General features: G+C 44.5%; 3 protein-coding genes across 6 annotated transcripts; 1 reads left to right on the top strand and 2 right to left on the bottom strand.

The window, feature by feature from the left end:
• Window positions 1–1,578: 1,578 nt before the first annotated feature.
• OSGEP (O-sialoglycoprotein endopeptidase) lies at window positions 1,579–8,585 on the bottom strand. Of its 2 annotated transcripts, none has more exons than XM_037128455.2 (11): window positions 8,039–8,585; window positions 5,929–6,048; window positions 5,590–5,765; window positions 3,649–3,744; window positions 3,458–3,507; window positions 3,232–3,310; window positions 2,591–2,656; window positions 2,409–2,499; window positions 2,096–2,171; window positions 1,905–2,003; window positions 1,579–1,762 (listed from the first exon to the last, which is right to left on the bottom strand). In XM_037128455.2, exons 1-11 carry the CDS (start codon window positions 8,151–8,153, stop codon window positions 1,723–1,725), a joined length of 1,008 nt encoding a protein of 335 aa, XP_036984350.2. In that variant the 5' UTR covers window positions 8,154–8,585; the 3' UTR covers window positions 1,579–1,722. The 2 variants fall into 2 exon arrangements, with proteins under 2 accessions (XP_036984350.2, XP_036984351.2); XM_037128456.2 differs by having other exon boundaries at window positions 8,218–8,585.
• Window positions 8,586–8,706: 121 nt separating this feature from the next.
• APEX1 (apurinic/apyrimidinic endodeoxyribonuclease 1) lies at window positions 8,707–11,370 on the top strand. 2 transcript variants are annotated; one of them, XM_037128458.2, is made up of 5 exons: window positions 8,707–8,794; window positions 9,086–9,205; window positions 9,410–9,603; window positions 10,239–10,431; window positions 10,572–11,370. In XM_037128458.2, exons 2-5 carry the CDS (start codon window positions 9,148–9,150, stop codon window positions 11,087–11,089), a joined length of 963 nt encoding a protein of 320 aa, XP_036984353.1. In that variant the 5' UTR covers window positions 8,707–8,794; window positions 9,086–9,147; the 3' UTR covers window positions 11,090–11,370. The 2 variants fall into 2 exon arrangements, with proteins under 2 accessions (XP_036984353.1, XP_036984352.1); XM_037128457.2 differs by having other exon boundaries at window positions 8,761–8,864.
• Window positions 11,371–11,451: 81 nt separating this feature from the next.
• Window positions 11,452–15,341, bottom strand: PIP4P1 (phosphatidylinositol-4,5-bisphosphate 4-phosphatase 1). Of its 2 annotated transcripts, none has more exons than XM_037128459.2 (7): window positions 14,926–15,341; window positions 14,413–14,603; window positions 13,949–14,055; window positions 13,429–13,534; window positions 13,172–13,224; window positions 12,978–13,068; window positions 11,452–12,274 (listed from the first exon to the last, which is right to left on the bottom strand). In XM_037128459.2, exons 1-7 carry the CDS (start codon window positions 15,086–15,088, stop codon window positions 12,131–12,133), a joined length of 855 nt encoding a protein of 284 aa, XP_036984354.1. In that variant the 5' UTR covers window positions 15,089–15,341; the 3' UTR covers window positions 11,452–12,130. The 2 variants fall into 2 exon arrangements, with proteins under 2 accessions (XP_036984354.1, XP_036984355.1); XM_037128460.2 differs by having other exon boundaries at window positions 14,947–15,339.
• Window positions 15,342–24,198: the final 8,857 nt, after the last annotated feature.

The raw sequence follows: 24,198 nt of genomic DNA, 5'->3' as shown, positions 1-24,198 counted from the left end.
AGTCCCATGACTTGAGAAATTGGAGAAGACGAAAGAGAGGTGTCAAAGATAATACCAAGGTGCTAGGACATGAACGCCTAATGGGATGGAGTTGCTATTAACTGAAATAGGAAAGACAGCAGCAGTTACATTGGGGAGAAAGTAAGTTCAACTTCAATATGTTAAATTTGAGATACCATCCAAGTCCAGATGCCAATGGACATCAAGCTATTCAGGACAGAAGTCCAGAAGTTGTTGGAGATTTGAGGGGTCAGAGGTATGCAAGTTATCAGAAAAGAGGGCAAATGAAAGGACTGGGGAATATTGTTAGGTAGCATAAAGACCCACTTAAGTTTCATGGTGAATATAACAAGTCAGCTTTCTGGCCACCCTTCTGCTGCATGAGTCTAGGCGTCAAGTAGGTGATGAGTTGAGTATTACAAAACCAAGAGAGGGAAGTGAGGTGAAGCACCTGCAACAAAGTGCTCACAGAACTTAGATGGAGGAGGGAAATGAAGACGTGGAGGGGATGAGGTCGGTGGAAAAGGAAAATCAGCAGATTACAGGTCTTGGTGAAGGGATGAATTGTTGGACTCAGTGCATTAAAGGGGATGAACTGGAAAAATAGATCATGGTGGGAGAGTAGGACGTCTGAGAGTGAGATATGGAGTCACTGTGGGTCTACAGTATGACCAAGGGGAGAAGTGGCTGAAGTGGGAGGTAGAAGAGAAGATGACTGGAGCAAAGAACTGAGACCAGAGCATCAGAAAGTTAATCCACGTCTTGAAATCAAGATTCATGACAGGAGTGGTATTGGTATGGTATAGTGTAATGACATGTGTTTCAAAGCTGAAGTGTGTTGGGGATAAGAGAATAGTCTAACCATGGTTTACGGAAAAATGAGAAAAGCCCTGGCCAATGTGGCTCAGTTAGCTGGAGTACCGTCCCATACACCAGAAGGTTATGGTTCAATTCCCAGTCAGGACACATACATAGGCTGTGGACTGTTGTGGCTAACATCCCTGACTGGGGAACCTACGAGAGGCAACCAATGTTTTTCACGTCGGTATCACACTCTCCAAAAGCACTGAAAAAAATGTCCTCAGGCTGGAGTTAAAAAAGTTAAAGGTCACGAACTGCATTAATTCTGGTGGGTGTGGTAGGGAGGGATGTGTATCTGGGGCCCCTCCTCAAGCTTGCCAACAGAGTGCATGTAGGAATAAGTGTATGGAGGAGGGACAGTATTATTCTTGAGGTATAAATTAGTATACAATTAGACCTGGTTCCAGGCTACTCTGAGGGAAGTCCTGAGCACCTAACTTCAAAGAACTTCAATGAGACGATATATATAAAACAGTTAGCACAAGGCCTGATACTAAAATATTTATGGTAACACCACTGTTAAGGGGAAGTTACAAAAGTACCTAAAATATCCTCTCCATCATAGCTCCAGAGCAGCAACCCCTAACACGACCTGTACAGCCAGCCAGGACGCTGCTGACCCTTCCTTGCCTCCTTCTCTGTTCACCCCCTCACCACCAATTTATTCAGTGCCATCTGTATGCTGTTTCTGAGCAACACAAGCTGATTACCAACAGAGAAAACCAAAAATACTTTATTGCTGAGTCATCCTGAGGTTCAAACGATGGGAGGTGGAGCCCACAGCCTGGCCAGGACTTCCTCGGCAGGACAGAGATCATGGGTCCGCTTAGGGCACTGTCTACTCTGACCCTGTGAGCCTTGTCAGTCCCTCCAGGTTACTTCTACTTCATCTGTCCGATACCTGTGGAAAAAAAAGAAAACACCTGGTGGATGGCTGTCCCTTAGCATCTTCCATTCTTCTCTGCCATCACGATTCTGGACCCTCTACTCCCCTGATTTTTGCCTACCTCCCATATAATACTATCTGTACCCCCCAAGGATACCTCTGTGTGACCCCAGAATCACTGAGGGGTGTCCTGTGTCCAGCCCGAAACATCTCCCAGCCTGCCTGGGCTATCATGGCTCCATTGTCAATGCAGAATCTGGAAAGGAAAAGAGATAGATAATTTGAGATCTGAAGGCAGAAAATCACAGCAATTGGAGCAAAAAAGAAGAAATGAAAAGGGCCTTTTACCTCTCATCTGTGGCAAAAAGTCGGGCTCCACGTTCCTGGCACATTGTCTCCATCATTTCCTGTAGCCTAATGTTACCTACGAAGAGGTAATGGGTAGGGTTAACTTAGTTTAGCCATTTCTCCAGTCTAGCTGTAGACTGCATGCACATTTACTTAGGAAAATGAAGCTGAGGTCCTAGGGGGCAAGGGTTGGGAAGCATAGAATAAGAAATAAAACTAGTAATCTCCCTAAACCCTTAGAGAGTTAAACTATCAGGAAAAAGATGTACATGCCTGAGAACAGGAAAGAGGAGCAAAGCCTAATGATACGTACACCCCACACCTCCCACGACAAGGGCCTCCTGGGAGCCACAATGCGCCATGGCCCGCTCTGTGATCTCTACCAGCATTGCAAACACAGTTTCCTGTGGAGGACAGACAAGGTGCGAACATCAGAGGGGATCCCAGCTTACTTAGCTCTACTGTACTTTCTACCCCAGCCTTTTACTCTACTACCTGCAAGGAGAAACATAGATCCTCAGGAGTACACTCTCCAGTGGCCAGCATCCGCTGGGCTGCATCCTATAATTAAAGCGGAAAACAGATAAAACAATGACTAGCGAGTGGTTTGGAAGGTGTCGTAAGAGTAAAATTAGTGCACTTGGAGAATCACTACGTTTCACCACAATTCAACTGGCCAGCACATCCCATACCGTGCTTTGTCCTTCACTGGCACCAAACTACAGAAGGGGCAGCATTCATTCAAGATTCAGTAATTATGAATACCTGACCTGACACCACCCCCAAACCCTCCCTTACTCTGCTGAATCTGCCTCCATCACACTTACCACTATTTAACCCTTTACATTTTATTATTTTCCCCTCTTCCTTCTTTTTTTTCTCCCTTTTATCTGTCTCCCTGTTAGAATGCAAGCTCCAAGTAGGCAGGGGTTTTCCTCTGCTCCATGCTATATGGCTACTGCTTACAGCAGTACCTGGCACACAGAAGATACACAATAAATGTTTGCTAAATAAATTCATTCAGCATCTATTATGGGCTAGTACTGTGCTCCATGCAGGAAATACAATGGTGAGCAAAACAGACATGCTTGATTAAAAAGCATGCAAGTGCCCATCTCCTCCTCTCCCACACTCACCTCAATGAAAGACAGGATCCCTGAGAATGAGACGTCCATCCCCTTTACAGTATAGGGCAGCTCGAGTAGCTTCTTGCCTCTGTGTGGAAGTGAGGGTATGAGGCATTAAGCCTGCAGTCAGCTAGCTTCTCACCCTCCAACGCACCTCCCAAACCTCATTAATATCTACACAGGAAAGTCCCCGATGCCCCACCACTCAGCCTCCTTTCACCTTCTACCGCCTTACCGCTTGGCCATCTGTTCGATGTTGTAGCCTGGACTTGGGTCATTGGAAATCTAGGAGATAGAAAAAGAAAAAGAGAATGAAGGCAGATATCCAGGAAACATAAGAAACTAATTTACTACTTTCTCTCTCCCTTTCCATGGCTTCCCAGATATTCATCCCCATCTTATGCTCTCTGTAGCCCAATGGCTTACCTTCAGAACTCGAGCAAAACGATCCAGACAATTACCCACAGCAATATCGATGGTTTCCCCAAAGATGCGGTATCGATGTTCGGAATATGCAATCACCTAAGGGTGATGAGGATGTCCATGAAACCTCAAGTCTGTAAAGAGGAGTATTTGGCTTTGGGGAAGAGCAGAGGATCATCATGGCCACTAGAGTGTCCAAAAAGAAATGGAGAAAAAGTACTTCGCCAAACCCTGAGTGGGCCTTTTTTATAGCTGTGATCTGGGAAGAAACTCACATATACCTTAAGTAGTCCCAGAACAGATTCCTAGTCTATACCAGACGGTGTAGGTCAGGGCAGAAGCAAACTGTCATTTCACATACACTGTCCTCGCTTGCATGGAGGTTCCTGATGTATCATTTAAATGAAGTCTTGACAGTGTAGACTAGGGAACAGGCTTTCCTGCTTAGAAGTAGGGAACCAGAGTCCTTTTAGAGTATACTATCGGGGCAGTACTATTTGTAAACATGAGAAGAGACAGAGTTGAAAAACTCAAAAATGCCATATTGTGTCAGACTAATGGCTGACTCCACTCAGCACTGGCAATCAACTTCTACCCAGTCTTCCTATGTGACCAACTTCTAGTACAGGAAATATGTATCACCCACTGACATACATGCTCCACATTCCGGCAGTGAGTGCTGCCTAGGGACCAAAGAAGTCCTTTTCCCCCTGGTGCTGCTCAGGATTTCCTTCTGTTCTGATCTAGACCTTACGCTGCAGTCAAAAGGCCGGTAACAAAAGGGGAAGGAAAAATACCTGCCTTTGTTCTTCAATCACCTACTCCTTTCCGTCCAATCATCTTCCCTGCTTTAACACCTCAGCAGGGAAGAGGAAATGAGAAGATCTGATCACTGCTCCTCCTAACTCCTGTAAGCCTTCATCCTACCTCCCACACCCCAAGTCCCTGACCTTGCATGGCATTCTTCAGGCCTCAACAGGCTTCGTGCCTTCTACCTACTCAAGTTCTCAAATCGTTTTCATAGGAATGTATGCTTCATCTTTAATAACTGTTTCACACAATGCAGTTTTAGAACATAACCCTTTCTTAGGCTGGGGGCAATGACTATTTCTGACAATAACTCCACCAGGTGTTCCTTGGGGAAAAAGGTGGAGTTCACCAGTCCCAACCTAAACAGGTCTTATAAAGGTATACCCAACAACTCTGGCTTGCCCTATAAACTAAAAATGTCTTTTACCATTTATAAAGTATTTTAAAAAGTATACTCTCAACCCTGGCTGGTGTGGCTCAGTGGATTGAGTGTTGGCCTATGAACCAAAGGGTCGCTGGTTCAATTCCCAGTCAGGGCACATCCTTGGGTTGTAGACCAGGTCCCTAGTAGGCGGTGTGTAAGAGATAAGCATGCAGTGATATTTCTCTACCTCTCTTTCTTTCTCCCTCCCTTCCCCTCTGTCTAAAAAAGAAAGAAAGAAGAAAGAACCTTTATTAATAATTATACTTTCACACCTTAGAACAGCAACTTCTACATATTTACTACCAGTAATGCAAAACAAAACATGTAACTATCATAAAAAAAACAAATCGGGTAGTGTCCCTTAGTTTTGATTGCTAAAATCCATAGAAACAATAAGCTTCAAAATAATGACAGTGAAAATTCTTTAATTATTTTGAGGGCTTCAATCCTTACGATTTGTTCCTTTTGTAAGGAAACCCTAAGATATCCATCATCTTTATAATCACACATATAAAAGTCATTTTATGTTTTAATTCTCCCACCCAAATCTGCAGTGTTATAAACTTTGTTGTGGACTTTCTAGTGTATAACTTTCTAGGTTCCAATGAGCCCAGCTTTGTTCTCATAGTTCCTGCCACTCAGATAGAACATGAAAGGTGTTGGTACCGTGCCTCAGGAATTAAGAAGAAATGGTGAAGTATTTTAAATACCTGTGTATTTCCTCCACTAACATATAGCACAGTTGGGTTGGTGGCTCCAGTGATGAGGCAGCCCATCTCAATGTGGCCTATACAGTGGTTCACACCTAGCAATGGCTTATTCCACAGCTGAGCCACAGTACGGGCCACAACAGCCACGGAAACCAGTGGGGCACCCATGCCAGGGCCTAGAGAGAAAGGGGAATTAGAATCCTTTAGAGATTGGGAAAAACAGAGCTGGAGGAAGCAGGGGGTGTGAGCGGTGGGGTGGCAAAGACGGACTACGGACTATTCTGACATAGCCAAGCTCTCAGTACACTCTTCTACTCTCCACCACTCACCCAGCCATACCTTTGGTGTAGGCAATGCAGTCAATATCCTTGGAGGTTAATCCAGCCTCTGTCATCGCCTCCTGCAGAAGGTCCAGGATAACAGCTCGGTGGTGTCTGGCAGTATCACCTGGAAGAAATCCTAGGAGATAAACACAAGTCAGAGATCACAAATTTTTCTGTAGCAAAGGTAGGTAGAAATCCAAGACAGGTGTTTTAGTAGTAGTAGCTTCAGCTCTCCTCAAGCATCCTTTCTTCCAGGACTTCAGATACTATTTCTAACCTGTTCAGCTAGGCCTGAACAGCCCCTCAGAAATGCCTTTCTTCATACTCCTACTCAGCCTTCAGGACTCAATAGCTCATACCCTTCGGTGATTTTCTGTGACCCTACAAACCCTCTGCATTACCACATTGCTGTTTTTTAACAACTGTATTTAACCATGTCTAGTATTTTCATTGTGAGCATGTCTGTTGTAACATCTCTGCTGTATTTCCTCCACAAAAATTTTTGTGACACAACTAATAGGCCTTAAGGCAATTTCAAAATTAAAAAAATAAATAAATAAAAATAAAAGGACATTGAAACATGAAAATAACAAAAAAATTTTAAAAACTTTATTGTAAAAAATGAAAATACATTGTCTTTTGTTCATAGTATTGTACATTCTTTTCCTTTTTGGCCTGTTGATTTCATCTCCTTATTTGGCATCACATTTTTTTTCACTATAATTCCTCCTTCATTAAAGGAGGTATCAGTTTCAGCTAAAGAAATTGGTAATTAATGCTCTCAAAGACCGTTGTGAGTCCACCTCTTTTATGTTTGCCACTGCTTGGGAAACTTTGGTTTTGATGGGTGGAAGGGAAGACCGTGCTCACAAACCATTTGCAAACAGGTAAGTTATTTTCTAGGAGAGTACGCAGTCTGGCTTCCATACAGCTGTGCAATCTGGCACAGTTGTCATCATCCACTATTTTAAGACTACCACATCTACTCATCACTGTTGAAACCATTATGAGAACTATGATTTATTTAATATAAAAACAGGCAACTTCCTCAACAGAGAAATGAAACCAAACTGTCAACCAGTGATTTTAATCTTTTACAGAGAAATTGCCTTGTGGTCAATTACTTGTGCAGTGAAAATGCTTTGGTCAAAAATACCCCAGGGCTGTATTTAACATGTCACAATTACATCCTCATAATTAGCTATAGTTTCCCCAGTTTAACCCTGAGCATTTCAAATCATTGGCTATTTTATTCACCTTTGTATTCCTGAAGCCAAAACGCCTGTTAGAGCGACTGTTAAACATACATATATTTCTACTGAGTAACTTGTCACAACATCACCTGTGCAAGTCAGATGCATACATATACACACACACAAGTGTTTTGGGGGAGGATAGGCATGATGAATCATAACATAATAGTTACTAAAAGTTTTAGCCCTGGCTGGTGTAGCTCAGTGGACTGAGCACGGGCCTGTGAAGCAAAGGGTCACTGGTTCAATTCCCACTCAGGGCACACCCCTGGGTTGCAGGCCAAGTCCCCAGTAGGGGACACGTGAGAGGCAACCACACATGGATGTTTCTCTCCCACTTTCTCCTGCCCTTCCCCTCTTTCTAAAAATAAATAAAAATTTTAAAAAAGTTTTAATACAACTGGTACTTTAATTGCTAAGACCCACGGATACAGGTATTGTTCCCATTTTAAGAGTAAATAAGCCCCAAAACATACACTGAACATTAATATTGCGAAGCCAGCCAGTTCTGTCTGATATCTAAACTGGGAGTCTCTACACTCATTCTAGAATATTTTGACTGCATCTATATGTTATGTTATACTATTTATCATAGTGTAAAGTTCTGTATGCAACTATTTTTATAGCCAATAGCAAGCTGGCTGACTGATTAGTAGGAGCTCAATATACGCTGAGGAACCCTGAAAAGCGAGGTCTAAGTGCCTGTAACTCTTCTATCAATCGGCTTTCTGACGTTAATAAACGTCACAGACACTAGAATCAAAACCTCCGAGCGGACAATACGCTCCACGCCCTAGTTCGCTTGTGTTTAGTAAGAAAGCAGATAATGCTGAGCGGGAGAAGCGAGCTGCAAACTGTAAGTTCCTTGCTCACCTGTGCCCGGAGGCGTGACGTAAGTCCGCCGCGGGTTTGCCAGGACCTTGCCATCCCGAACCACTCCAACGCCAATCTTGTTGGCACTGCCTTCAAAACCCAGTACCGTTGGCATGCCCAAAGCTGGGAGAGAACACCAGCAGGGCTCCTAGCTACCACAGCAGTCGTGGAATCCTCACCAGTTCGTGCTGAGAGCAGATGCCGGGGTGCAGAGGCAGAGGATGAGCCAGTACTGCTCGGTGGCCGAGCACGCCCGGACTAGCCGCCCAGACCGAGACCAACTCCTGTGCGTAAGCGCTAGCCCGCCTCCGTCGTCAAGGGGACCCTTCAAGGCCCCTTCAAGGACCTGTCTTACTAACTGCCTGGGACGCTGCGCCAGGATCTGTTTCTTACATTCCTAACCATTTCTATCCATTCCTTTGCCTCTCTCCGGTGGTCTAGCACAAACTTCTTCACTGATTTTTTTCTCTCTTGCACAGCACCGGATCTTCAGATTGGGAGGCAAAAGGAGTCGTTCAGCTGGCACACCAACAAACAGTCCAAGAATGGAGGGCTGGGGCCTTCAGTACAGAGGCGTCTGAGAAGGGAGGGGTAGGACAAAGTTCTCCGTCACGTGGGCTTAGACAGACTAATCACCTGCATTCCTCCACTAGGCGGTGCTACATCAGATCACGTGACCACGCCCGTTACCCACGTGGGAGCACAGCGTGCTCCATTCTTTGTGCTCGGTCAGGAAGGATCCTCGCTCCAACTTTAGTAGGTCACATACTGGCCTGCTCTTCTTTTCCACATCAGAAGGGCTTCTTTGGACGTCTGATTGGCTAGCGTAAGCGGGACCCTTAATTAAGGGCCTCAGTTAGCCTGAGGGAAAATCTCGCGATTAGAATATACAGATCACTATGAAATGATTTAGTGCTGTGGGTGAGGGGCTAGAGGATTTACGGTGCGTGGAGGCGGGGAAGGAGTTCAGAGATAATAACGGGTCATGCAGGAGAGGAGTCTTTTGCCCAGCTCTGGCTGATTGCACTATTTATTTGCGTTTGTAAGGCAACACGGTAAAAATACTGCTTTGCTGGGTGACGTGGTGCAGGAGGGCATTCGTTACAGTGATGCCGAAGCGTGGGAAAAAGGGAGCGGTGGCAGAAGACGGAGAAGTGCCCAAGACTGGTAAGAGTGAAATGATTCCCCCTCCCTGGAGGCTGCGACGGTGGGTGGTGCTTTCCTCGCTAAACGAGAAGCACGGACCGACGCAACACATTTTTGCAGTTTGTGAATGAGTCGAAGCAACTGCAGGCTCTCAGTGGGTCTGTAGTTAACCCCGGATGAAAAGTTGGATACCGCCAAGTTTTATCACTATCACTTCTTTTATAGAGCCAGAGGCCAAGAAGAGTAAAGCGGGAGAAGGAGCAAAGAAAAACGAAAAAGAGGCAGCAGGAGAAGGGTCAGTCTTGTATGAGGACCCCCCAGATAAGAAAACCTCACCCAGTGGCAAATCAGCCACCCTCAAGATCTGCTCCTGGAATGTGGATGGGCTTCGAGCCTGGATTAAGAAGAAAGGTTTAGATGTGAGTGGAATTCAAAGAGGGGGAAGAGATATTATTATATAGTATTGGATCATCTTGGGGTTTAATCACCTTTCCCATTTTAGTGCCCAACATATAGGTTTTATTTTTCCCACGTTTATAGTTTTCTTGGGGGAGAGGTACAAGGAGGGGCTTCATCAAGTCATACCAGCTGTTCCCTGTCCATCCATTCCATTCCCTTGTCATAAATGTTTGATGTCCTCATCGCTTCCCCAGCAAGTTGAAAAAAATCTTCTGGTTCAATTTTCTCCTTTTAATCTCTGGCATATTCTGTTTTTAAATAAGTAGCGCTTACATAATGTAATATACAAATGATGTAGAATTGTACACTTGAAACTTAATTTAAATGATTGGTGTCATCCCAATAAATCTAATAAAATTTAAAAAGAATTAACTATGCTTAAAGAACTTAGCTATTTACTGCTATAGAAAAAACACAATCTCCTCGGGGTTACATGTAAGTCTGATCTCTTTCCATTAGTTACCAGTTAACAAAACTGTGCTACCAGACCCTTAAACTTACACACAGGGACTGTCTCCTGTGTATCTCTAGCACTTAGCACAGATTTTTAAATGTCAGCTGAACTGATACTTTTTATACTTTTCATTTCACTCAGTGGGTAAAGGAAGAAGCCCCAGATATCCTGTGCTTACAAGAGACCAAATGTTCAGAGAATAAACTACCAGCTGAACTTCAAGAGCTGCCCGGACTATCCCATCAGTACTGGTCCGCTCCTTCAGACAAGGAAGGGTACAGTGGCGTGGGCCTACTCTCTCGCCAGTGCCCACTCAAAGTCTCTTATGGCATTGGTGAGACCCTACTGATTACTTATGCCTAAGCTCTTCCAAACCACTTACTAATATCCCATTCCAGTCCCAATTCTGATTATTTTCTACTTTCCCTTTTCTTAATATTTCTTTATATTGATACTGTTTCATCATTTCTGCAGGCGAGGAGGAACATGATCAGGAAGGCCGAGTGATTGTGGCTGAATATGATGCATTTGTGCTGGTAACAGCCTATGTACCTAATGCAGGTCGAGGTCTGGTACGCCTGGAGTACCGACAGCGCTGGGATGAAGCCTTCCGTAAGTTCCTAAAGGGCATGGCTTCCCGCAAGCCCCTCGTGCTATGTGGGGATCTCAATGTGGCTCATGAAGAAATTGACCTTCGCAACCCCAAGGGAAACAAAAAGAATGCTGGCTTCACTCCTCAAGAGCGACAAGGCTTTGGGGAATTGCTGCAGGCTGTGCCACTGGTTGACAGTTTCCGGCACCTCTACCCCAGCACAGCTTATGCCTACACCTTTTGGACCTACATGATGAATGCTCGATCCAAAAACGTTGGTTGGCGCCTTGATTACTTTTTGATGTCTCATTCTCTGTTACCTGCATTATGTGACAGCAAGATCCGTTCCAAGGCCTTGGGCAGTGACCACTGTCCCATCACTTTATACCTAGCACTGTGATACCTCCCCCAAATCATTTTTAGCCTGGGAAATAAGCCTCCTAAACTAGCTTTAAAATGTCTTTGCTCTCTAGAGAATTCTGCACTGGGATTTACTTTCTAAAAATATGAATCCTCCCTAGTGACATGGGTTTCCTTTAAGCCCAAGGTTTTGTGGGTTTGTTTTTTGTTTTTTGGTTTTTTTTTTGCGTGAATGAGTTTTTTTCTTTTTTTAACATTAAACAAAAGCTGCTGGTGATTTCCTTTGACCTGTCAGAGTGAAAATAAAGAGCCATAGTTTCAGTCTTGTTGTCTTTGTATTCTAGTCTTCTGTATACAGAGTTCAATTCCCCTCATACATAGAGATTAACAACTAGAAAAGGGTAGACTTGTGACCTTATTTATTTACAAGCACAGGATGAGTCCCTTACCCTCCCCCAACACAACAACCCTACCTAGCCCAGTGAAATACAACTGGGGGTAAGGCTGGGAGGAGGAATTAAGGGAAACAGGACTAGGGGAACATCCCATATTAAATAGTTATATACACAACAGTTCCTGTGGTTCTGTAGAGCAGCAGCTGACCCCACCCCATAGGACACGGAATGCGGGGGGAGGAGACAGTACTGAGGCCAGAGCCAGCCCCCCAGTGAAGTGCAATAGCAGCAAGGTCCTAATGGTGCACAAGAGGGAGGGAAACCCCCAGGGCTACCCACCCCAACCCTGCCCTGGAATGTGTAAGGGACAGGCATGGCTCTCAGGGAGCATATAGGAAGGACAAGGCGAAAACCGTCTTTCAAGGCCCAGGTTTAAGAGCAACATTTCACCTATTTCACCCTAAACACAGCAACCCTTGGAGGAAAGCAGATGGCCAGCAATGGTCTTACCTACCCCTCCAACCTTGGGTGAGGGCCTGGTTCCCTCCTACCTCTCCCCAGGGAAAAGGAAGGCAGCTGCTTGGCTCCTCCTAGAGAAGCCCAGGAAGCCTTTTGTCATGGCTCCCTTTGTAGTGTCACTGTCCCCACCAGGAAGGGGCCAGGCACAGTGCAGGTCATCGTGGCGCTCAGGAGAAGTTCTGGACAGGGTGGCTGACCTTCATACAGGCCCAATAGAGAGCACGTCCCAAACACAGCACAGCCAACAGAATGACAAATGCCCAGGCTGCATAGATGCCTCCATATCGCTGTGCATGCTTCCATGTCCCAAACTGACAAAAGAAAAAAGAAGATGGGGTTACTGTCATCTCCCCATTCTCTAGGAGCCCTGGGAGCAGTAACCCGACTCCAGCTTCAGTCCCCATTCCCTATCCATGTGCAGTCGTCTTCGGTGACCCGCTGAAAGGCCTAGTTGTTCGGTTTCCTTCCCCTAGGCGGGAGCATACTCACACAGTCCCAAACCTGTCCGTTTTTATTACTTAAAAAAAAAAAAAAAATTCCTCGCCCAAGGATATGTTTATTGACTTAAGAGTGAAAGGGAGAGATAAAGAAAAAAAGAACATTGATGTGAGAGAGAAACATGGACCGGTTGCTTGCCTCCCGTATACTGCCCAACTGGGGATCAAATCCCCAACCTGCTGGTGTACAGGATGACACTCCAACCAACTGAGCACCCGGCTAGGGCTGTCAGTTTTTCTTAATATCTTACAATTACACCAGGTTTCCTAAATATCAACTCCTAATTTAAGCCACTTCTCCATTGTTACCCTCTGCAAAAAGAAGATGGCTGGTTTTTTACTCCTATAGTCACAATGAAGACTTTATCAGTTACCTGCAACTTCAGGTCATCTATACATTCAACAAGAAATAAGCAAAATGCCCTTCATTTCTCTCCCCCTTTTAAGCTAGCCATTTTCAAATCTTAGCTTATGTAGATGATGCTGAAGAATGAAAGGCTGGATCACAGTTACTCACGGCAAGTCCAGTGGCAGTGACTGCCAAGAGTAAGCCAAGCAAGAAGCAGCAGACACATCTCTTTCGTGGATATCTGCGCCCAATAGACGACCTGTAGGGAAGCAAACAAAAATGTATGTTTGAAATGCCCTTTAATTTTTACTCTACATATTACCCAGTTACCAACTCAATGATGCCACTCTCTAATCACTTACACTTTCCTGCAGTGAGGGCAACGGGCCAAGGTTCGGTCTGTGAACTCTGTCCACTATGGAGAAAGAAAAAGGGAGACACCAATTAATAGTACAAGCAGTCTCATCTTCAATAAGAGTCCTGAGGTAGGGGAGGGGGGGATGGGCTCTGCTGGAACAGGCCTGTTCAGAATTCATTATCATAAATCAGAAGTATATTCATGATTCCTCCTGAATTCTGCCCCCCCCTCCACACAGGGCTTCCCAATACCCCTCCTCACCAGGAAAGTATTCTTGCAATGTCCACAGATGACCCTGACACCCACGGGTTGTGGTTCTGGACTCAGAGGTCCTGGATGCACAGGCCCTAGATTAATGATTCTTTTGCTGTGCAAGGAAAAGACTATATTTTAAAAGTTTTTAATCCTAAGGACCCTTACACTATCCCTCCTTCATAGCCCCTGCTCCCTGCCTCATAAAGTTCCTTTACTTCTCTGTACATTTAACGTATTCTGCTCAACACTACCCTAGAATCCTTGAGGAGCACTTTTATCTCAGGATAACTAACCCAATATCTGAAACTCTCCATCTTCCTAAAGTATATCATTTCATCCAATCTTTTTACTGAGAGATGAGAAAGATGGTTATAACATGCTAGAGGCACAACAGACCTTAGCTTTTTCTCCTAAGTAAATACCAGGCTCTCTCACCTTGACATTCTCTACAAACATTCATCCTCTATGAGCCCATAGAGGCTCCAATTTTCCCCACAGATGCCCTCCCCTACCTTATGCCTCTTACCAGTAGGGACGAGGACAGGCAATCCGCTGAGAAGTCACTTTGCAGATAAGGAGACAGTTACAGGGGCATCGAACATATTTTTTCCCTAGGGGTGCATTCTTGATTGGCTAGAGAATAATGGGAATATCGGTAAGCAAACCTCAAATCTCAATCCCTTTCATTTCCTCCAAACCCCTTCTGAGGAGAGATGAAATAGATAAGATTTTGCCAGGACAGAGAAATGAAAGAAAGGCATACAGCATGAGACTGGCAAATGAAACCTTGGCTTAAGTAGCTGGGATAGGTAGGAATGTGAGGGATGGTAAGCATTAGCTTTGGTGAGTGGTGTGTGGGGAAATGTCTGTATGAGACACCTGGACCTGAAATCTGAGTTTTATGAAGAATGCTTGGCTGAAGGTCAGAGTTTAAAATCAAAGAATCAGAAAGAGGATGCAGGAAACCGGGCCCATATATATAAAACTCACCGTGGCTTCATTGCAGACGCCACATTTCACTACATGCTGATGCATCTTGCCTTCTACATTGATGACAGACTGGCAGACTCGGCAGGTGATCCTGGGGGCACTCCCACTGTCTGGGCTGGTCAGGGGTGAGTAGGGGGGTGGGTCCTCCCCAGGCAACACGGCTGGGTGTCCCTCCGGGAACGGGGGAAATGCTGGGTGTGGGGGAGAGAGAGGTAAAAAGAAGAGCTGGCATCCCTTGCAGACACCCCCACTGATGCTCCACAGGGTCAGGGGTCTCCTTCTGGTCCTCAACCCTGCTGACCAAATTCTGCGGGCTTCTTACAATCCGTGCTTCAATCAGCTTCCTCAGAAACCCAAGCTTCGGAGGGACTGAGGACGAAAGCAAGCCTCACCCTGTCACACAGGTGCAACAGCACCGCACCTGGAGCTTGGGCCCCGCCCTCTGCCCGCGGCCCCGCCCCTTCCCACCTCTTAGAGTACCCCCGGGAACACCTCCGACCCGCCCCGGCTTACCCTGGGGCGGGGCATGTTTACCGGCTCCGTACGGTGGTGCGGAGGGGGTCAGGCCTCCCCCGGGCCCAGGCCCACTCCCGCCTGGCCCCGCTAATCCGTTGCCACCGGCGCCACCGTCGATAGGCTCAGAGAGCAGCGGGGATCGCTCTCCATCAGCCGCCATGGTTGCCACCACCGCCTTCAGCTTCGGCCAAGGATCAGGCTCCCGTCACCGCAGCCACAGCCACCGCCGCTACCGGGTCCCCAGGGCGCCTGCGCCCCGCGCGCCCAGCTACCCCGCAACCAGAGGCTTGCCCCTCCCTGGTCCCTGGTCCGTCCCACCGCACGTGACAGGCTATCCCCGCCCCCACTGGGTTATCGTTTGCGTGGAGACACCAATTCCTGGGCCTGTGAAGGCAGCTTTTCTGTACCATTGGGGGGCGTCGCTATAACGTCAACTGTCACATGGCCTTCCGCACGGCCGCCGGCCTTGCCAAACCTGCACGTGACAAGACGTTCAGCGAGCTATTGGAAGCGTGGCCCATGGCGCTACCTCCAGACCAGAAGGTGGGGCCCGGCTGCCGCGGCTCACCGGTCACGTGTCAGGAAGCCGCGAGCCCTCAGGCATCCAGAGCAGGACCAATTGCTCCTCATTGGTCCAAAGACACTATTAAAAAAGTTTTCTCCCTCTTTGAGATTATGATTGATGTCCCATTGGCTGGAGGCTTCCTCGCCCCCTTCCCCGGTTCCTATGACCCTCTGGGTGCACGTTTATTGGCCCGAATTTAGCGCCAGAACTTGAGGGCGTGGCTCAAGAAGCCGGCTGTAGCAGAGTGTGGGCACTTAGGATGTTCTGAACAGCTGTAGGAGGATGGGTAGACAATTCTTAGCCACTCTGCTCAAAGAAATACCTGCAAAAAGTCAACATAAAGCTATACCGAGAGGAAATGGGTTAAAATGTTAAGATGATCACTCCAGCCTTTCATTCTGGAGTCACTTCTAGAATAGGACACAGACTGGCTTCTCTAGGAAGCTGGTCTGCAGACTTCACCTTTCTCCCCATCCTTAATTAAATTGTATTTATCTTTTTATGAGTCTGACTCTACCACTTAAAGGAGATCTCAACGTTTTATTAAATTTTATGATCTCCCACCCCATCCTAAACACATCAGCACAAGTGGTTTTTTTTAATTGAGTTAAGCACATCCAAGGATATTTTTGTCAACTCATTTGGCACATGAGACAGTCTTGAGACTAAAGATTCAATTTTGTCCCCAGCCACGACGCTGCAATGGAGGTTGCTCTGACAAGTATTGGAAAAGATGTTAAGCAGTGCAGTCATTTAAACATACGGCCAATCCACCTATCCACTCTCTTGTTCATCCATATTCATCCAAACAACTTGTACAGCAGCTAAGATTACTTTTCAAACCTTAATAGGTGCTTTACAAAATGGGTACCCAGGAAGAGATGAAATATGTATGTTCCACCCTCCCTCCTCAGTGGAAGGGAACTTTTTTTTTTTGATGCTGAAACTTCATTGGGTGTTTCAGAGTATAGCAAGAGCAGTCAGTCAAGGTGAATGGCTCTTGGTTATGGAAAGAATAATTCAGGAGGATTTTCTTAACTATGTGTATGTAGGGTGAATAGGCTATTATTCTGGAATTCAAAAGTGAGTCACTTTAGAGAATCTTTGTTTTACAGTGTTAAATAATTTCCTTTAGTTAAGCCAGTACAGGGTAGGAAAGGCCCCGTTGTCATAGGAGGAGGTAGTACCAGCAGGTCAAAGGGAGATGGTCCCAGCTGCTGTGAGGGGGCAACTTTCCTCGCAAGTCCCTACCGTGTGTGCCAGGGATGAGAGTAAACATGACTGAGACATGATCTGCTTGGGGAGGAGAGGTGGCCAGTTTCCCAGAGGAAAAAGGCCTTGAGCAGTGGCCAGTTTCTCAGGGGAAAAAGGTGTTGAGCCCCCTCCTCCAGGAGCTTTTATTGGGTTGTACTACGCAGGAATACAGGGCAGCAAGGATCAAATAGATGACATTTCAAAGAAATCTGAGAGTTTAGTCTGAGTTAGAGTTTTTCAGGAAGAGAGTTTTTAGGGTTTCCTGCTTGAACCCTTAACATATGAATGAAAACATTCTTAGCAGAGCAGATTTCACAGGTTTGTCAGGAAGTCTTTGTGATGCCAGATTCCCACCCCCTCTCCCCCACCCCATGCTCTAGCAAGGCAAGGAGCTGCACCTCTCCCCATGAGGTATTCAGGCTTAAGGAGATTAGAGCCAGGAAGCACTTCTCCCAGAGAACATGGGGACTTGGCCTTTGTCAAAGCCGGGAGAGGGGGTGGTGAGAGTCCATTGCTCCCTCTTTCTTGCAGCCACCCCCCCCCCCGAGTCCTTCCATGATGGCCTACCAAGTGGTCAAGTCTGGCTTAGGTTGCTCCCCACTGTGAGGAGACTTACCTGTCAAGGACTTCTGACCATGCTTTGGGGGCAGGGAGGAAACTGAGGCAGCACTTGCTACCAGAGATAAGCCTTGTCTTCTGCAGCTCACATCCCAGAAGTCGCTCATTCATCCTTAGCCATGGGGGGTAGAGTTACAATTCCTAGAACCAGGCAGAGCGGTCCACAACACTGCTGCTCCCGGGAAATATCTGATTGCTATGACTGGGAATATTTTAGCTCAGGTCTATTATGTAGGGGCTCCTTGACTGAGAATATTAGAATGGCTGCTTTTTCCTGAAGAGCCCCTCAGATGAGGGTCCTATTTTTATTCTTCCCAGAAACTGAAGTAGAACACTGAACACTGAGTCTATCAGTAACCTCTGAATCCAACTTTTGGGGATAGTATCCTGCCAGCTTCCTTCCCTAATCTTATGTGGCCTTTATGGAAGCTTCAACCATACCTGGGTCTCCCCAATGTCATAGCCCAAGTTATGACTGCCTTGCACCAGAGAGGCAACAAGGAATTGAAAAAATAACTTTGAGAACCATGACCAGTTTAGCTAGAAGCCTCTCCACTGAACCCAACATTGAGGAAAGTGCAGCCTTCCCCATATACTTAATAAGAAAGGTGCTGTTGCTGTCCCACACATTATGGCTGCTACGGAGGCCAGATTTCACCCGAATTCTGATTTTTAGAAACAGCTTTCTCAGGTCGGCTTCAACTTGGAAGTAAATACACATCTACTAGTAAGGTTCCCAACTCACTTAAAGAACTACAGAACCTCTGGATATAAAATGGGGTAAAGGGTCGTAGTTATACAGGGGGACAGGCCAGTCTGCTGCTCTTTCTGTCGTTTCTGGCACACAGAAGCTCAAGTGTTCATTTTGAAATGAAGTAGTTTCATTATTTTCATCTTGGTCACACATATTCCAAAACCTTTTGTGACTCTCCTACCCTCACCAAAGCCATACTTATTGTTCGTACTTATTGTTTAACTTATTGTTAAATTTAGTATTATCTGAATAAAAATGTGGGGGACACAGAGGGTTGGATACAATACCAAAGATCCCCTAGGAACAGATGAGTAGAATGGCTGCTTCTTCTTATTCTTATTCTTTTATTCTTATTATTATCTATTACTGAATTTGAGCTCTAACGGTTGAAATATAGGGATGTGGTAAGAGAACATGGCTAAATAAATGTTAATGAATAGGAAAAATGTTCTCTCTGACAGGTATGTGAAGCACTGAAGGAAAGGTGTGATGGAACAGTCCCTGAATATGTCCTGTTACCGATCCCTTTTAATGCCAGATCAACCTCTTCCCATATAGGTGTGGGATAAGGTTAAGGGAAGGACAATGGGTCTCTAAGTGCTCTCATGATAAAACTGGCTTATAATAAATACTATATTTATATATAATATAATAAATTCCTTTGGGACTTGAGTTCCAAGTCTCCTTTAGAAGGAGCCATTAATTATTTTTCAAATGTACTCATCAACCACTACCTACAGTTCTGGGCACAGTACTTTAGGAGAGATCTAAGATCAATAAATTCTGTCTCATCCTCAGTGACATAACAATCTGGTAATGGTCTGAAGAAACACGCTCAGAAAGCAAGGTAATTTGTGAGAAGGGCCATAAAAGAAGTATTGAAAAAAACCTTATGCACACAAAGGAGAAAAATGTCTCTTCTGGTCTTCGGTTATCCATTTCTGCATAATGAACAATACCCAAACAAAGTGCTGTTTTTTCCCCCTCAAGATTATGCAAGTTGGCTGTATGGTTCTTTTACTGATCTCCCCAAGGCTCATTCATAATTGTGCAGTCAGAGGTAACTGTAAAAAACTGAACAATCCAAGGTGGCCTCAAAGCTGTATGTGCTGGTTTGGCTGGGCTTCTTTATAACATGGTGGTACTTAGAGTGATAGTCCAAGAGGGTGAAAGGAGAAGATGAAAGGCATCATTATTCCTTCATTCCTACAACATTCTAGTGGTTTTCCTAAGTCACAAGGCATGCACAGATTCAAGGTGTGGGGAAATGGACTTCTAATCTCAGTGGGAGGAGCCACAAAATACTGTGGTCATGTTTTTCAATTTATTATAAGTGGTAGAATTTCAGCAATCAATATATGTACAAATATTTGTTAAATATCTACTCTTTGTGAAAGACCCCTTTTAAGAAACTTACACTCTGGGTAAGGCAACATAATAATGTAAAAATTCACAGTATAAAGTATCAGCGCAAGTAACCTTTTATTACAAGGAAAAAATCAATAGTAGAAATTCATGATGCAACACATGCTTCATGACAAATGAATTAAACCGTATAATACAAGTTCAGGGAAAGAGGAAATCACTCATAGCCAGAGCAGCCAAAATAAACCTAAAAAATATAATGAAGGATTATAATATTGTTTTTCATGGATAACTTGGATTTGAGCTCTGTCTTGAATAAATCAATTGGCAGAAAAATGCAAAAAGTAATGGTAATATCTGTAATTTGATCGCAATCAATAAAACACTTTAAAAGCCATATTTATTTATTTCAAATCCCCCTATGATACTGCCATTTTCAAATACTGCCATTTGTGACAACATGGATGGACCTTCAGAGTATTATCCCAAGCAGAGACTTCCAGCCAAGATGGAGGTGTGGGTAGACACACTGTGCCTCCTTGCACAACCAAAAGAAGAATACTAAATTTAAAAAACAAAAAACAACCAGAACTGCCAGAAAAGCTGACTGTATGGAAGTCTGACAACCAAGGAGTTAAAGAAGAAACATTCATCCAGACCTGCAGGAGGGGTGGAGATGGAAAGCCAGGGTGGAGAGGACTCGTAGCCAGGTGGCAGCTGGAAGACTTCGGTGGTCAAGGTGGTGGCTCAAGGACCAGGTGAGGTGTTGGCTAGTGGAGTGAGCAGTCTCATATTTGCATGTGGATAAACCAGAAGGAACAAGTGAGGAGTGAGACAGACTGTGCAACCTAGGCTTCCAGTGTGGGGGGAACTAAAACCTCAAAGCCTCTGACTGAAAAAAACCTGTGGGGGTTGGGTGGTGGGAGAAACTTCCAGCCTCAAAGGAGAATTCGTTGGAGAGATCCATAGAATCCTAGACTGTACACAAATCCACCCACCTGGGAGTCAGCACCAGAAGAGCCCAATTTGCTTGTGGGTAGCCAAGGAAGTTACTGAAAGCTGGTCAAGAGCCCAGCAAATGCAATTGTTCCCTTTTGGACCTCTCCCCACATACAGTGATGTGGGTTGCTTCTCCCTGGCGAATACCTAAGGCTCTGCCCCATACAACATAACAGCTGTACCAAGACAAAAAAAAAAGGCTCAAATAAAAGAACAGGTCAAAGCTCCAGAGAAAATAAAACTAAGTGATGAAGAGATAGCCAACATATCAGATGCAGAGTTCAAAGCACTGGTAACCAGGATACTCACAGAAATGGTTGAGTATGGTCACAAAATACAGAAAAAAATTAAGGCTATAAAAAGTGAATTAAAGGAAAATGCACAGGGAACTGTGGTGGACTCTGGCCAGGCGACAACAATTCTATAGAGAAAAAGGGAACAGCACAGCTACTCTCTCAAGGGGAGAGTGCCTATGATGCCTCAGCCACTCCCTCAAGAGTGGAGCGCACCTACCCTTGCCTAGACAGGCTTTTATTGTTTTCCTGGGGTCTTACATCAGAGAAAGATTTATTATCTATTCCATAGAATACTATTGTCTACATTTTAGATACAATCAAGGTAATGAAAATAACATGCAGAGGGGAATGGCGATGAGCTGATTAGCTCTGTCCTTGGGCAAATTCACACAAGCTTTGGATATTACCTTGAAGATAGACAATACACATTTGTTGTTTTAGACCAGGGTGATGGAGTTTTAGCAAGAGCAAGCCATAACAGTCTGTACGCATTTTCTAGGCCTGATTCCCATGGGAAAACTAGGTTTGAAGGTCTGGCTCCTGCCCACCACTTTGCTTCTGTAAGTTTTCCATACAGGGCTGAGTCACATTTGCCAGACTAAAACAAACCGGTCCCCTACAGGGAACCAACAGTGATGGGAAGGAAACTGGGACTCAATGATTTGGAGCAGAAGGAAGAAATAAACATTCAACCAGAACGGAATGAAGAAACAAGAATTCAAACAAGTGAGAGAGGCTTAGGAACCTCCAGGACAACCTTAAACATTTCGACATCTGAATCATGGGGGTGCCAGAAAGAGAAAGGAAGAACAAGATATGGAAAATTTATTTGAAAAAATAATGGAGAATTTTCCAAATCTGGCAAAGGAAATAGACTCCCAGGAAGTCCAGGAAGCTCAGAGAGTCCCAGAGAAGTTGGACCCAAGGAAGCACACACCAAGGCACATCATAATTACATTACCCAAGATTAAAGAAAAGGAGACAATCTTAAAAGCAGCAAGAGAAAAGGAGACAGTTTCCTACAAATGAGTTCCCATAAGACTATCAACTGATTTCTTAAAAGAGACTTTATAAGCAAAAGGGGCTGGAAAGAAGTATTCCAAGTTATGAAAGGCAAGGACCTACATCCAAGATTACTCTATCTAGCAGAACTATCATTTAGAATGGAGGGGCACATAAAGTGCTTCCCAGATAAGGTTAAGTTAAAGGAATTCATCATCATCAAGCCCTTATTATATGAAATGTTAAAGGGACTTATCTAAGGGAATGAAGATCAAAAACCATGAACAGTAAAATGACATCAAATTCACAACTATCAACAACTGAACCTAAAAACACAAAAACAGACTAATGAAACAACTAGAACAGGAACAGAATCACAGAAATGTAGATCACATGGAGGGTTATCAGCAGGGAGGGGGAAGGGGGGTAATGGGGGAAAAGGTACAGGGAATAAGAAGCATAAATGGTAGGTACAAAATAGACAGGGGGAAGTTAAGAATAGTATTGGAAATGTAGAAACCAAAGAACTTACAGGTACAACCCATGGACATGAACTAAGGGGGGTGGAATGTGGGTGGAGGGGAATAAAGAGGAGAAAAATGGGACAACTGTAATAGCATAATCAATAAAATATATTTAAAAACAATAACAAAAAAAGAATATTATGCTAAGCAAAATTACTCAGAACCATAGCCAAGAACCATATGATTTCGCTCATATGTGAAATGTAAAACAAACTCATAGACAAAGACAAATGCATAGTGGTTATCAGAGGGACAATAGTACAAAATAAAGGGGGCCAAATGTGTGGTGACAGAAGATGATTTGACTTTGGGTGGTATGAATACAATGCTATATATAGATCATGTTTAATAGAAATGTACACTTGAAACCTATAAGATTCTATTAACCAATGTCACCTCAATAAATGGAATTAAAAAAAAAAACAAAGTAGACTCAAATCCCTGTAAGAGATGGACGGGGAAGGCAAGACTATCTTTATTTTACAAATATGGAAACTGAAGCTCTGTGAGCTACAGTCACTTAAGCTAAGAGAGAGATCGCATAAAGGGACTAAAGGCCAGATCTTCTGACTGTCATTTAATGCTTTGGCATTCACATCATCTGCTAGGCAGACTGAAAAGGCCAGAGTCACAGAGGTTATAGAACCCATGGTATTCAGACTGCAGCCCTTTTTATTCTACACTCTTAGAAGTTGTTTGATAAATGGCTGTCAATCAATTAATTAACTTAAGTACCATCTTGAAGTAAATTTACGTACCAAGCGATATTGTCAGCTGTAATGCCAAGCAGGATGAACATTCAGCCTGGGCACTCTAGTGTGGCTGGCATCAGCTATTTGTCTAGCATGGATTTTGATTGGTTTTAGCCTAAAGAATCCTGAGCAGCTGAGTGTATTGATGTTAGCAGTCACTATCTAGAAACATCTTCTAACTCTATAAGGCAGTGCTGAGTGACTTAGAACCTGTCAGTTCTGTTCTTCAGTTTCCTTGATCTTGATCGTGGGGGATGGGTGTGTTATTGAGTATATGCCTGGACGTGGGAGCCCCTCAGAAGTTAGAAAGAGATGATAAGAAGATAGAAGATCCCTCAACAGGTGACTCTGTTGATTGGAGCATTGTGCAGTGCACCAGAAGGTGGCAGGTTCAATTCCCAGTAGGGGCACATACCTATGTTGGGGGTTCCATCCTCAGGGCATGTATGGAAGGCAAGTGGGCTATAATCACCTATTGATGATTGTTTGATTCCTGACTACAGGAACCCTAAACGTATAGAATAAAACATAGTTCCAGCTTCTTTTTTGTGGAGGCAGGGTAGTGTGACCACAAAAGATAAGAGCAGTAGACCTTTCTGTGATGAAATATTTCTATGCTATGCAACAGGGTACCCACTTGCCACATGTGTTGATGGGTCAGTTAAAATGTGATCAGTATAACTAAGGAACTGACTTTTTATTCTTTCTTTTTAAAGATTTTATTTACCTGGCTGGTGTAGCTCAGTGGATTGAGCGTGGGTTGCGAACTGGTGACCCAGTTTGATTCCCAGTCAGGGCACATACCTGGGTTTCAAGCCAGGTCTCCAATGGGGGGTGGTGCTCAAGAGGCAACCACACGTTGATATTTCTCTCCCTCTCTTTAACCCTCCCTTCCTCTCTCTCTAAAAGTAAATAAATAAAATCTTTTTAAAAACTTGCAAATATTCTTTAATGGTTACTAAATTGTTATGAACCAACTGCTTAAAAGGCAAACTGTTAGGTATTTCTTTTGACCTAAGGGTGCTGTAAAAAAAAAATGCTTAAGTACTAAGCTCACTGTAAATCAAGAAATTGGAAACCTCTGGCTGGGGTGCTGAAAATAGATCTAAATAGTCATAAAGAAATAAAGCAGCCATTTTCA

Source organism: Artibeus jamaicensis, unplaced genomic scaffold (genome assembly GCF_021234435.1).
Source record: "Artibeus jamaicensis isolate MK-2021 breed Jamaican fruit bat unplaced genomic scaffold, CSHL_Jam_final scaffold_854, whole genome shotgun sequence".
In the NCBI taxonomy this organism is placed as follows: domain Eukaryota; kingdom Metazoa; phylum Chordata; class Mammalia; order Chiroptera; family Phyllostomidae; genus Artibeus; species Artibeus jamaicensis.
Note: the sequence above shows the minus strand (reverse complement) of the source record. Positions and strands in the feature narration are given on the sequence as shown.

Bases quoted from the DNA above. Each gene is read 5' to 3' on its own strand.
- APEX1 (XM_037128458.2), top strand. From the start codon at position 9,148: ATGCCGAAGCGTGGGAAAAAGGGAGCGGTGGCAGAAGACGGAGAAGTG. The intron at 9,206-9,409 runs GTAAGAGTGAAA...CTTCTTTTATAG, and splicing joins CGGAGAAGTGCCCAAGACTG to AGCCAGAGGCCAAGAAGAGT. The intron at 9,604-10,238 runs GTGAGTGGAATT...CATTTCACTCAG, and splicing joins TTAAGAAGAAAGGTTTAGAT to TGGGTAAAGGAAGAAGCCCC.
- PIP4P1 (XM_037128459.2), bottom strand. From the start codon at position 15,088: ATGGCGGCTGATGGAGAGCGATCCCCGCTGCTCTCTGAGCCTATCGAC. The intron at 14,056-14,412 runs GTGAGTTTTATA...ATTATTCTCTAG, and splicing joins GCGTCTGCAATGAAGCCACG to CCAATCAAGAATGCACCCCT. The intron at 12,275-12,977 runs GTGAGTAACTGT...TTCTTTTGTCAG, and splicing joins TCACTGCCACTGGACTTGCC to TTTGGGACATGGAAGCATGC.
- OSGEP (XM_037128455.2), bottom strand. From the start codon at position 8,153: ATGCCAACGGTACTGGGTTTTGAAGGCAGTGCCAACAAGATTGGCGTT. The intron at 3,745-5,589 runs GTATTTAAAATA...CATCACCCTTAG, and splicing joins TTAGTGGAGGAAATACACAG to GTGATTGCATATTCCGAACA. The intron at 2,500-2,590 runs GTAGTAGAGTAA...TGTCCTCCACAG, and splicing joins ATCTATGTTTCTCCTTGCAG to GAAACTGTGTTTGCAATGCT.